Raw genomic sequence first — 13799 nt, forward strand, 5'->3', positions numbered from 1 at the left:
ATAAAGTGAATCGTCACGCCATCTACTGTCGTACAGCATAAGAAATATGAGAATTGTTAGCATAAAAGTTGTTGGTTGTCCTTTTTTACAAATATTTCTTCCAGTAAAAAACATATATTATATTTGTAATTAAAGATTCTCTAAGTACTATTTTATGTCGTATAAATAAGGCTTTTTGTATACCAGGAAGGGAGAATAGAAAAATAACGTAAATAATTACATTTATAATAAAAGAGTAATAATGGAATATTTATTTATTTTTAATATAAATTGTTTGTATAATATAAATAGATGCTTATTTCTATATCGAGTAATTTATATATTTTTTTATTGTACTAATGCTGTAGAAAAAATAGTTTGTAGAAAAAAATGTATAATATCTCAACATACTCAGAACAACGTGTAAAACGGTCATGTAAAAAGACCTAACATGAATTTTCAACTAACCTGATGCTATCATTACTATTTTGATTTGTTTATTCACTTTATTCAACGAGATTCTAAGCTTATTATGATGATTATTCGGACGGATATTTTAAAAGGCCTCTCTTAGTCTCTTATTATGAACAAAATATCGTACCTTCTCATCGACTATAGTTGTATATTATTGAAACTTAAGTAGAAATGCGCTATACGACGTGACCAATATTATAATTGAATGTTATATGAATATAAAAAAATACAAAAATATAATTGGGATTTGTTTGATGCGGTCCAAAATCTCCTCTGAGATTTTTAGAAACGTTATTAAAGACAAATATGGTCGAATGCATATTGTATTAAAAGTACATGTCATAAAAGTCTTTAAGCCCAATTGGGGCTTAATATCTACACATCGATGAAAAGGCGAATTTCGCTTTCTTAGACACCCGTTGAAACATTTCGAAAGTATATATTAAAACGATTGGAGAACTTTGCGTTATTATTAACAAGTTCACGCGTTCTTACGTCGAGTTTACGAGTAAATGGAAATAGAGATTCTTTCTTACTTTGGTGGCAATAGGTGTATACGTATTGCTGTAGCGTACATTGCGCTTTCCTTCAAGGCCACAAAAGTTCTATGTTCGGAGACTGCAGCTTCGCAAATATTCTGTACATTGACAAAACAACCAGCCAGCAGTATATCTGTAAAAAAAAAAACAGGGAGTTATGAAGACCAGAAAGCTTAGATAACACGGAAACGCTAAAAACAAAAAAATACACTTACGTTGTAAGACATCCAAAGCCAATTACATAATGTCGCGAATACAGAGTCCAACTAAAGTAAAAACATAAATAAGTGATATGATTGCGAATTTTTATCGAACGATAACAGAATCATTGCCAAAATAAAGAAAAGGAACTCACATAAATATAATAGCCGCCTAAAAGCCATAGTCCGAAGACTAACTGGAACAAGCAAACGATGAACCATCCAACGAGCCATGGCAATAACCATCCACGTACGCCTTCCTTTATGCCGTAAACCATTAACAAAGCGCATATGACCAACAGAAGCAGATAGAAGATGAGAAAGCCTCCGACAACTTGCATAGCTAAAAATTGCGGGCGTCTCTCATTTTTTTGAATAAAATACTAAAAATATCATAAAAGTTAAAAGCTTATGAATCTATAAACTGGTAAAGCATAAGCCTATGAACTAATAAGACTAACATTAGAAACACTGACAATTAATTTCTGTGATTTAAATATACTGTATATATCTCTTTTAAGAAAGAAATGAAAGGAAAGAGTAAATTGATTAATTTAATTATTTACACATTACAAGAAAAGTCATAACAATGTACCGTTATAAATTGAGTAATTTTTATAAAATATTATAAGCCGGTTATTTGAACAGCTCTGGTAGGTCTAGTGTTAATAAAACAATTTTAAATTATATAAATAGGTGAATACTTCAAGATTGGGTGATCTAAAAGTAGTGTACAAAAAAAGAAAATTTTATCTTTTACGAGAAAAATAAAATTTGACTAGTGATTATAGTTTGTAATATGATTTAAATAGAAATGACAGTCAGAACTTGACAAAAAGAAGTGAAGTCACTCACTCACCAGCTTAATGAAAACGTGATAATAAAATTATATGACTTATGACCCTCTCTAGATAATGCAAAAGTTTGTAAGATTTTGTAGCTTTATTTAAACTTTTCGTCGTTTTTGTTATTCGCATTCTTCAGGAATTAGCATAAAACTTTACATAAAATAAAAAAAAAGCTCGAATTTTGTTAAAGCAAAGTGATCTAAATCGTAGTCACATACATATGTCAACAGATTTTTAAAATGTCAATAGATTTTTACTTAATTATATAGATATTGTTTATTTAATTTTGCAAATGTTGGATCATTAATTTCTGATTGATGCGAAAGTTATACTTGTGACTACTTAAACTCGTATTTGTATATGATCAATCAACTTGTAGGTATTCTTATTTAAAAGGACCTGAGTAAAAGTTGATTCTTTTAATTTCGACTATAATATCGCATTTTAATGTGTTAGCTAAAGTAATAACTAATAATTAAACATTTCTCACGTCATATGTATGAACAAATACATTTCATAAATATAGTTTCGAAAATCTTTGAAAATTGTAAGAACGAAATATACGTAAGTTAGCGTTCTAAAATTCATATCCGTTTCTGAAACTTTATACACTATTTCAGTGTATAAAAAGATTAGCTACTATAGCTAAAATAGTCGTAATATATGGATAACTAACATTTTTTGCAGCGAGAACAAAAGGTTTTGCTACTATTGCTAAACTACAGCTCTCGCTGCAAAAAATATAGCTCTTGCTGCAAAAAATATTAGTTATTCATATTTTACGACTAAATTTAACTTAATTTTTTTCCGTGTACAAACTCATTTATACATGATTAATATCATACTTACATCCCCTTACATCAGCTTCAAATAACGGATTGTATATCTGTGTGGAATCGCCACCTGCCAGTTGATAGCATATTAGCGTAATTAACACTACACTAATTGCCTGAAAGAAAATAAATATTGATTACGTGATATTTGCACAATAAACCTCAAAATGTTAAAATTATATTCCATTAGATATACTTTAACTCTGCCTCTAATTGCATGGAACTTCTTAGCCAATTAAGTGATGCTCACCACTGTGTAAAACGCTATAGCGTTGCAACCGGTCTTAACGCTGTTCGACCAGATGCACGGCGACCAACAGGATTCCACAATCGCCATTGTTTACACTGAAATCAAAATTCGAATGTGAGAGAACGTAAAGCGCGCTTTAAGCGTGGTCTCGCCGACTATGACGTTATTCAACAATCGTCGCAAAACTTGGGCGTCGACGCGCATCAGAGTTACCAACGTAAATACGTATTGACAGAATTGCTCGTGGAAGCTTTATTGAGATTAAAATAAAATTATGTTGATGCGCAAAATCAATTCTGCGTCCGAATAATCGCGTTAACATTCACGTTTACGACACTTCCACAGACACTGATATCGAAGAAGCGTCAATACACTGATAGTTGATAGCGTTGCAGACTCATGTTACAAGAGGCGGAACAATCAATTCTGACACGCATGTTGGATTTTACTCATGTGAAATGGTCAAACGCGTACAAAACAATTAATACATATTTGCAATTTTTAAACGAGACACGGCACTTCTTGCCCGGCGCGATATTGACGCTAAAATTTCCGGATACCAATCGCGCGTTCTTCATCGCCACGGCACACGATGCGACAATGCAGTCGATTCATGTCGAACACCAGCACCAAGTTGTTTTCAAAAATCATTCCTCTCTCGCTCGTACTTACGAATTCTCAGGGGTGCGGGCGAGAAAAATGATTTCAATCGGACTCCTTTTGTCAACGTCGACTGCCACCGCGGTCACCAAGATTCGAATGCTCGAATCGCCTCGGAATAACAGCAGAACTGACAAACAGTGCCATACACGCGTCGATGGACGTACGGTTAATGGCGTCGTGTCAGCATTGGAAACCCCCTCCACTTTGCGAACAGGTCACGATGCCGGCTGTTCCCTTTTCGTAAAGCTTGTATAACGCGTCGATCCACCAACTCCGAACAGTTGGCTAAGGATACCATGCACCATAACACACCATGGTTGCAAATATTACAATTAGTCATTTACTAAAAAAAATTTTAAAAATTTTAAAATATTTTTGAGTAATATTCTTAATAAAATTTGAAGTTGTTATTTATTATTGCATATTTTAACTCTTTTGGTTTGCAAAAAATTTGTATTTTATAATTAATCTTCTATCGTACAAGAGATTTTATTCTGAACAAATTATCTGTTTTTTGTTCTTTTCTTTTTTTTATAAAATCAATATTTATTTTATTATACAAAACCACAATATATCAAATTTGAATATTGTTAGTAAAGTAAATTAAAAAATTTGAGTGAGTCTTATTTTTCATAAATAGTGAATGTATCTATTTGTTCTTTATCAATTTGTCAACTTAATAAGTTTATTAACGTAATAACGAATTGAATCGATTCACCTGTTAGTGACACAGTGCGGCTGATGAACAAATGTAACCAGAAATCGCTATACCGTCTGCGGCGCTTGGTTTAAAACATGTACCGTATAATCTTATATTCCTATCTCTTAAGATATGATCACAATATATTTTATAGTGCTATTCAAAAACGTACATGAAGAATTTCGAGAAAATTGGAAAATTTAAATAAACGTTTAAGAATACAATTAATACGTATCTGTATAAAAATTACTTTTCTTTTATCAACAAGCTTGAGCATTATCCGGTGAAAAGAATGCAATGTCTGTTTTATGTAACGTAATTGAATCTTTATAAAGATTAGTGCTGGAATTTATCAATTTATCTAACAAGCAGGTGCGACGAACTCAATGTAGCAACGCTATCTGTATTTGCACAGCGATTTACCATCTATTAATATCGCAGTGCAAGGTCAGTCTGGATAGAAATAGAAATGGTCACATTTATATCTCCTATTAAGCCGCGCGTTTGAAGAGTAGCGTGACATTACTTTATAATTCGCCGTGTACTTCAAAGATCGCAAAATCTCTTGAAGAGGCAGTAATTTCCGTGATTTTTACATTGTATGATCTATTTCAGTAATTTCTTTTGCCACAAATGGATGGAAATAGCAATTCTGAGTCTTCAGATATTTATAAAAATTGAATAAAGAGGAAACACACACAAACTGATTTTTTTTTACTGCGATAGTTTACAAATATATCTCCCCGGAATGAATGGATTTTATTATTTATAATAATCTTGCGATAAACTCGCTGTGTTGTCACTTTATTATCGAGCTGTCTGCGTCATCGAACCCGCGGAAAATGTAGTGCAACGGTTTCGTGTTACCTGACCGCGGTTTCCGCAGCGGGTCACCATTTTGGTGCACCGCAAAGGAAAACAGAAACCTACCGTGTTGAGATCAATTGATGATAATTCGATTGTCGAGAAGAAAACTACAGTTCGACGCGGGAAATCCCGCACGTATATCCTGATGTCGTTTTACGCGCGTTTCACGCTTTCACGATGTAACTCAAGACGATGTAACTCAATTGAAATAAAATAAACGAACAGTGACGTGAAGAAAAAAAAGCGAGGGTCACTAAAAATTCTAGACGGACACGTTCGAACGTTTCCTTTTGTAATCGACGTACGCGGAGATCGAGAATGGTTTGTTGATTGGCCGTCATTGTCGGCCGGCCATGAGGAATTTCACGGGGCTCTATGAAATGATAAAATCCATTCACTCCGGGGAGGACAGTGCCTACATGCGTCTATAAATCCTCACAGTCATTCGGCGCAACAACGAACGGCGTAATGGATCCAGACGTTCGTCGAGATAGCGGTGCTCTAAGACGCCGTAGATCATCGACAAGCAGGATTAACGTCATTGGGATTAGCAATACTATAAGGTGCAAGATATATCCAGTCGGAAACGACATATGACAGAACGGGTAATGCAGAATTGAGAAACTGATCGTATCGGATAGTAATAATGATGAAATTATTTTATTGAATACGATTAAACTGTTATTATACTAATGCAACCATTTCTCCTTGATAATAATATAGAAAACAGTTTTTTTAGAAAATATGAATTATTTTGACTGTATGGTCGTAGGGTCCCAAACTCCATTCTACTCCAGACATCCAAAGTTCTAAGTCGATCATTGCCCTCTCAAACTTTCGAATGAAACCGCGCGCGCGTGTCATTCATCAATATTCGTCTCCATCGACAGACAGGTAATTTTAAATTTAATTCCCATCCCGCTATCGAGGTATCAGCGGCGCCCAAACACGGAGCAAGAGACGGATCCCGTAGTCTCCTCCTGATGCCGACTAGTGAAGAAGCTATAAATACATGTGCATGTGCGCGCGTTATATGCGGATAGATACAGATCCCTCCGTTCTCCATTCTTCCGTACCATTTTCTACGATCGCCTGCTACCATATCGGCTCCCTCGCGGCGCAGCTCTAAGCTACCTTAGCATCCGCTGGACCACTGTAAACTGTCTCTCGATTTAGGCGTCGGACTCGGAGCATCATGCCAGCTGCACGCTCGCGCGGCAATGTCAACGTTGCCATCTAGTCGAGAGGTACTTCAACAGTGTCAATGGTTGGAATGAAGACAACTGTGGACTGGCAACGCTGCGGAATCTTCAACCAACACCCGGCACGTGGCTCATCTCATGCCCCGGTCAAATTGAGCAAATCGGAATAATCAGTAAACCCAGCAACCATTCCGTCGCGCCGCTTCTGCCGATGAACGTAAATGATTTCGAGCGTATATATGCACATATGTATCGTGTGCGCGATTGCTTATTCTTGTTTATCAAAGCTCGCAGCTCCTTTGGCTAACGTTTCTTCAGATCATTCTGCAGTAAACAATATAACCGCGCATAAACATTACAAGAATATAGACACTAAAGACAATTATTTATTAAATAATAATTTTAGGATAATATTTGTAATAATATTTATAGGTGCTTAATTTAAAATTGCGAATAAAATTGTGGTGCATATAAATGCAGTTACTACAGGTTTGATTTAGATGTTGGGTTTGTATCGTTGAGAGCGTTCAGACTTTAAAATTATTATCTTTGTGATAAAACTGTTATCGCGCGGCCTGTCGCGGTTGTTTAATTTTGCAATCAGCTGGTTTCTGAAACGGAAAATATTTCGGCGGCACATTATATTATCTGACGCAGGAATGCGCTATTTGTTTGATTACCGAACCGAATTTGATGTAATTCCTTCGGTGCTCGTAACTGCTCGAGTGAACTTGACGTACTCGGAGTACTAGAGTCACTCAAGTTGAACGAAGTATCAGCATCAAGGGGAGAAACAGAGAAACAGAGAGAGAGAGAGAGAGAGAGAGAGAGAGAGAGAGAGAGAAGAGAGAAGAGAGAAACAGAGAGGTTGAGATATATGCCATGTTTGTGTTAACTTCAATAATTTAACAATAAATCATGTCGAACAGTCTCGATTTAATCATGAAAGAATCATTAAGCGTGTAAAAGTACATATATGTTAATACAAATGTTAATTTGTCTGTAAAATAAGAGGCGAAGAAAAAGGTTTCTTTTCTTTCAAACTATTTCTGAACGTGAACTCTCTCGTGAATTATCTGCGAATGGAAACACGACCCCTCGCACGTTCAGCCAACGACGGTATGACGCCAGATAGATACGTAGTCTGACAATGAGTCGAAGAATTGATAACAGAATAAGATTCGTATCTGGAGACTACAACCTTGTTTGCAAGGCTTAAATTTATTGCTTCAAGTTAGTTCCTTTAAGGTATTTTTACAATATATAATGAAAAACATTGCAAAGTTTAAGAAATGAGAATATTGAAAGACAATAGAAAATTAATTTATTATAATTTATTTCTTATTAAACGTTATTATAATTATCTTCTACTTTAATTTTTTACATAATTGATTTTTTTATGTATCCATTTTTTCAGAATTATGTTTGGAGTAACGTGAAAATGTTTAAAATATAATGCTTTAGAAATTGATTTTTTATGTATCTATTTTTTGGAATTATGTTTGGAGAGAGTAATGTAAAAACGTTTGAAAAATGATACTCTAGAAATTAGAAAGCCTATAATTATCTTAGTGAATCAACTGTTATTGTTAAAAGAAAATGTGGGATGTTAGTATCAAGACTGAAATATCGCATGTTTTGGGCACCAATCACGTGCCTTAAGATCGCGTGGAAATCACTTTACTTCGAAAGCTAATAGTAGTGGATCCACCAGAGTTACGTGACTAATATCTTAATATATTCCGTGAAATATTTAGTCGGCGTGGCGCGGGAGCAGCCACGCGATGCGTTGTTTGAATCTGAGATCTCTCCCGCCCAAGCGAAATAAGAACCTCAACTAAGGGGCCTATAGACGCACAGTCGTAATACATTTCTCAGTAATACCAAGACTTTAAAATAAATTCAAAAAGAAACTCTTACAAAATAAAGTATTAGAAATAAAGATCCAAAGGAGAGAAAATCATAGTTTTTTACGTAATTAAAATTTGATAAGCTTTTTCGTAAAGAATATAATGTTATATTTATATAAATTGTGTGTATTAGCAATTTAATACAATTTATATCTGAAGCTATTTGTATAAAAAAAACTTATGTAAAGCTTTTATAACATAAGAAAAGTATTATTGTTAATGCTGAATGGTCGGCAAGGAAAATCTCGGCCGACCGCAGCATCTCGCGCGGTCGGCGACCACCTTTCGCCGTGGGAGAGTTAGCGCGAAGGGGGCATAGGAGCCCCTCCGGTCAGATTAGGCCCCGTCGGGCCCCTCTCGCTCGCGCTCCGCGCCGTCGAAGCCGTTTCTTCGTGCCGGTTTGTGCTGTCGGATCCGCCTTGCCTCGTGCATACGCGCCATGGTCTCTCGCGTCAAGTCGGGCCAGCTACATCGCGGTACCCAGCTGGTCCCGGACGGCCATTCGTCGGTCCCGGCGCTCGCGAAACGAAGCGGAGTCGAAGCGGTGCCTCGGCACGGCGCGATCTCGCGCGTCGTGTCATCGTCGTTGCCGTCGTCGTCGTCGTCGTCGTCATCATCGTGAACGACAAACCGAGTCGAGCCGCGAGAGCGGACTCCTTCGTATTCTCTCTGATGTAACCCCCTTCTCCCTGCATCCGTGAAACCGCATCGCGCGGCCACCTTATATCGCCGCGATTACGCATACACGCTCGAGAGCCGCGCCGAGGCCGCCGAGCGGTCCCAACGTTCGCGATCCCGTAGATCGCCCGCGATCGCCTGCGACGCGTCCTCGCGCGCGCGCGTCGCGAGTCTGCCGCCGGGACCGATCCTGATCGAGGCCGGAGCCAATTTCGAGAGTGCGTTTCTTTTGTGCGCGGCCCTCGTCTTCTCCTCGGGGAGAGAAGGACGTAGGAATCTGTGAAACCTGTGAGTCCTCGTGGATAAGCATCCAGCTCGACAGCGATCGAAAGGATTTTTGAAAAATTGCATGCACGAATCGGAGTTTTATCGCGCTAATTAGGAGTTTAACTTTATTGTGAATTTTACGTGCATCGATTTTTTTCTTCTTTGTTGGAAGCCAAAAATTGTGTTAAATTTTAAATAAAATTTTGCACATTGAGAACAGGTAAAGAACGAGTGACACAAAAATGTCGGTCAATAGGAAATTTCTTAGTTTACCGACTTTGAGTGTTAAGTGATTACTCTTTCAGATGATTGCGAGTGAAAGACGTACGAGAGTAGAATCGGAGTCCATCGACAGGATTGAAGTGAAGTGGGAAAGTACATTGTGCGATTTGTATCGTGCGAAACCGTTTCTCGATATCGCGGAGCGAAAAGAGATTACTCCGATATGTGAATCATAGTCATAATTCACGCGAAGCGTCGTTTCTTTCTTGACTTGGAGGCACATGCAAAGTCCCCGCAAATCAAACTTACAGTACAATTCAGATCTGGCCAGTCTCTGCAGGCTTAACGTTCCATTAAGTTGCATCCATAAAGTAAAAAAATAAAAATCGCGATCGTAATTCATGGATTCTCTCTCGGTAGGTGACAACGCGATCAGGTGATAAACCCTGGAGGAAAGAAACGGTCCAAAGGCAGAATCGGGAGGAAGTGAAGTATCTAGATTTGTAGAACGGCTACGTTGTGCTAATGTGTGCCAGTGCGCGCGGTTGACTAAGATTGACTCGGCGATTTGACTGGATCTCTCCTTGGTGATCGAGATCGCTGATTTTCCCGAGCGACCGACGCGAACGTCGCGGTGAGTGCGCGTGCACTCGCGGTAAACGCGCGGGCGCATCGACGAAAATCTCCCGAGTCTGCACGTACTCGGTTGCTGACGATATATCAACCATTGACGGATTTCTGATCATGGATCTGCACGTTGTCACCCAGCGATCGTTGACTTTCTCAGGTGGAATCGCGCGGAGGGCATCGGCGAAAGTATTTTCGATCGTCCGCAGAAGTAAGTCCGCTATTAATCTACAACGGCGTAGAAGAACCTTGCGTTGTAGTGCCGGAATGTGTGAATGTCGGACACAAGGTACGGCTCGAAGATCACAGAACGCGATAATCCTAAAACTTTATAGATGTTACGTGGATTAGACGCCGAGAATTCGGAAACAAGTCGAGAACTTTATACCGAGTGAAACGTGAGAGGTTTAAGGGATGATGCGATCTTTGTATTCGACAATCTTGGGATACCAAGATTCTAGATTTCTATGAATCCTGAGACGCCAGCATCCTATAATTAAGCGAGTTTTTCCATTGTTAGATTAACATTTTATATCAAAAATCTTATTTTATATTTAGCGCTAAATGTACATGGCAATAATTTTATAATCTCACATTAAATGCAATTTTTATTTTAAACATATTTTGGAATCTCTTACTTCCTTTCTTTTTTAGATTACATTTAGCATATAATTTTTAGACACGGGCCTCTCAAAAATGAAGATACTCTTTAAGTTCTCGCTTTAGATATTTATATTTTCCGACTGAAAATCCAAGGGTGAAACGAAAGATTATTATTAAAATTCATTACTACGAAGAATCTGTAAAAATTCGCTTCTTCGAATGCGTCGAGTCCCTTGCCCTTGCAATGCAATGCACGCTTTCTTGGCCCTGAAATCGAGCGCGGCGGGTCGCGACGCGCTCGACGTTCGCCGGCGCGTCCTTGATTTTCGCTCGATTAGTATCCGCGCGCGGCGGATCGCCCGTTATTGAAGAAGGAAAAAGTATCGGACGTCGTTCCGGTTGACCGTTTCGGTTCAACGGCCCGCGCTGAAACGGCCTGTACCGGAGGCGGCTGCACGCATTCGTCCGTGAGCGTGAGCGCGTGCGATGCACAATACCGATTCTTTCCACGTTGCGACGAGTGGAGGAACGCGGCTTCCGGGATTGCCTGGGATCACCGCTGAACTTTCACCGATCGACAAAAAATCGCGATGTTTTCCGCTCGAACAACGCCACGGGACGACCGAACGTTATATTCATAAATGTCGGCGCGACCCTCTCCATTGTTTTCATATCCGCGATCTACGATATTTTTCCATTCTTTCCTTCCGAAGATGTCCAGTTCCATCCAGTATGGAACAAATTTTTATTTATTATTAACCAATTATATTTACTAAAAATTATTTGTCTGTATTCAACGTCGATATTTTTTACGTATTTTCTTTTACTTCAAGAATTTATTCTTAACAAAACCTGTCGGATAAATTAACAATGTATTTTTTATATCTTGATTTTTTCTAATTTTAAAAGATTGACATATGGATTATCACACACAAGTTGATTCAGAAAAACGACATATTCTGCGGAATTTCTAATATTTGCCACGCTTATCGAATATTTGTTCTTTTTTCTCAAATTAATTATCGAAGTCTACGATGCTATCGAGAGTGAAACACGAATCGTCTTAAGGAACGGGAGGACAAACAAGAAGAAATTCCACCGCGTGGTTTGCTGCTCCTTACAGTTGATTATACAAATGGCACAAGTTTTATTATTTTATTTTTTTTTTACTAAGTTTATTGTATCCGTGGTTACGTAAGCGTCTAAGGAATTTCGCGCACAAACGCGGCAATCATCAGGTTTAGCACCTGATATCCACACTTGTATTAAAACAGCTGCGAATGTGTGCTACTCAGATTTCCTCCATTGCAATCTTCTCTCGTCTCTCAAATCCGATAATCGAAACAATCATAAATCTTGTACTTTATATTACAATTATATAAAATAAATTTTTATTATTAATACTGGCAATTAAATAGGAAAATAAATTACTTTGAGTTTCAAGCTAACTTCAACAACTTTAATAATTAATTATATATAAAATATAAGATTTAGTAATTAAACGCAGAATTAAATTATCTTAAAAATCTTTTTTATTAAAATGTTGAAACATTAATAATTTTTTATTTATAAGTAGTCGTACTAATCTAAGGATTTTTGCAATATATATATAAGCCTCAAGTTAATATTTTGCTTCACCACCATATTCAAATTTTATTTTAACAGACAATTTTTTAAAAATGATTGTTAATTACAATTGTACTTAAACTTTAATGTTGGAAAATATTGTGAAAGCAAATAATATTCATAAAGCCCCTGATAAAATAAAAGACACATTTCTTAATCACACACATTGTTGTTAGAAAATGCGGTAAGAGCTTCCCGTACATAATTAAAGATACTATACATAATTACTTATTAAAAGTTACAACTGCGTTGCTATGAACGGTGAAATAAATCCGAAGACGAAACTCAGATTAGATCTCGCAGTAATCTCTACCACCCAAGAAATGCACAGCGAAACGATGTAACCGAAGAGTAAAGGTCCTCGGTTTCGCTCGGTGCGATTAACCCGCGTTTCTCTCCCCTCTCTCTCTCTCTCTCTCTCCCTCCCTTCCCCCTCTGTCTCTCAGATCTTATTGCCGATGAGGCTGTTAATTCCTGTCGCGCGCGCCCCGAGAATTCCAATCGACGGCTGAGGGGCTGAGGAGAATCAATGGCATCCGGTGCGTTTCGTCCGCGGACACGAAGAGGGATGTTCCTGGTCGCGGCCACTGGCTCTCCAAAGGCACGACGTATAAATACCAACTCGTGGGTCCTCTTCTCCTCCTAAGCCGCCGTCCTCGTCTCCTCTTCTGCTCCTTCCCTCTTTGGCCCGCGGAGTCTATTTAGATAATCTTCCGCTTGGCGGGAGCGACACTCGGTGCGGCAAGGAAGCCTCTTCATCGCGGTGGCTTTCACCAAGGTGGCATCGTGTTCCTCGCCTGTGCATCACTGATCTTTTGCCCCTGCTCCTCCCTCACCTCTTGCTCCTCCCGTGGTCGCTTCAGTTCCCGGTGAAATTTTTTGGCATCCGCCACGCCCGTGCGCGAACGTCTGTCTCGTGATTCGTGTAACGGCCTTGAAGAGAACCGTGAGGAAAACCCCGAACACACAGAACGTTTTGAAGAGCATCGAAGAGAGCTTGAAAAGAAATCCTGAGAGAGTCTCAAGAAGAATCTCGAAGACGCTCTTAAGGGTTGTTGAGGAGAACTTTGAAAGCACGTAAAATATTTTAAGAGTTTCTCAGAAAAGGTATATATACGTACTTCCGTATTATCCTGAGGTGAAGATACCGAGGACAAAAAAGTTAGGATTACAATAAGCCGAAAAGGAAGTTTGAGCGATATAATTCGTGAAAATAATCGTAAAACACAATCGCAGTATATGATTTTTAAATAAAATTAGCTGAAAAATCTGAATGTTCAAAAGAATCTTTAAGAAAAATTTTTAATAAAT

General features: G+C 38.1%; 2 protein-coding genes across 5 annotated transcripts in view; one reads left to right on the forward strand and one right to left on the reverse strand.

Moving 5' to 3' along the window:
• Nucleotides 1–221: 221 nt before the first annotated feature.
• On the reverse strand, nt 222–3971 carry Pasi1 (pasiflora 1). The gene is made up of 6 exons (XM_071786328.1): nt 3796–3971; nt 3124–3218; nt 2890–2989; nt 1348–1535; nt 1208–1258; nt 222–1125 (listed from the first exon to the last, which is right to left on the reverse strand). The coding sequence occupies exons 2-6, from the start codon at nt 3208–3210 to the stop codon at nt 1042–1044; spliced, it is 510 nt and encodes a 169-aa protein (XP_071642429.1). The 5' UTR covers nt 3211–3218; nt 3796–3971; the 3' UTR covers nt 222–1041.
• A 5277-nt stretch (nt 3972–9248) lies between these two features.
• LOC139817905 (rho guanine nucleotide exchange factor 17) overlaps nt 9249–13799 on the forward strand; it is a 55391-nt gene continuing 50840 nt past the window's right edge. For 2 of the 4 annotated variants that reach the window (XR_011733337.1, XM_071786185.1), the window contains exon 1: nt 9251–10470. The gene's annotated coding sequence lies outside the window, so the exon portion shown is untranslated. Of the gene's footprint in view, nt 10471–13799 lie in introns of all 4 variants that reach the window. The other 2 variants (XR_011733335.1, XM_071786202.1) reach the window with 2 other exon arrangements.

This window comes from Temnothorax longispinosus, chromosome 1 (genome assembly GCF_030848805.1).
Source record: "Temnothorax longispinosus isolate EJ_2023e chromosome 1, Tlon_JGU_v1, whole genome shotgun sequence".
Lineage (NCBI taxonomy): Eukaryota > Metazoa > Arthropoda > Insecta > Hymenoptera > Formicidae > Temnothorax > Temnothorax longispinosus.

Bases quoted from the DNA above. Each gene is read 5' to 3' on its own strand.
- Pasi1 (XM_071786328.1), bottom strand. From the start codon at position 3,210: ATGGCGATTGTGGAATCCTGTTGGTCGCCGTGCATCTGGTCGAACAGC. The intron at 1,259-1,347 runs GTGAGTTCCTTT...TTTTTACTTTAG, and splicing joins TAGGCGGCTATTATATTTAT to TTGGACTCTGTATTCGCGAC. The intron at 1,126-1,207 runs GTAAGTGTATTT...TTTTTTTTACAG, and splicing joins GGCTTTGGATGTCTTACAAC to ATATACTGCTGGCTGGTTGT.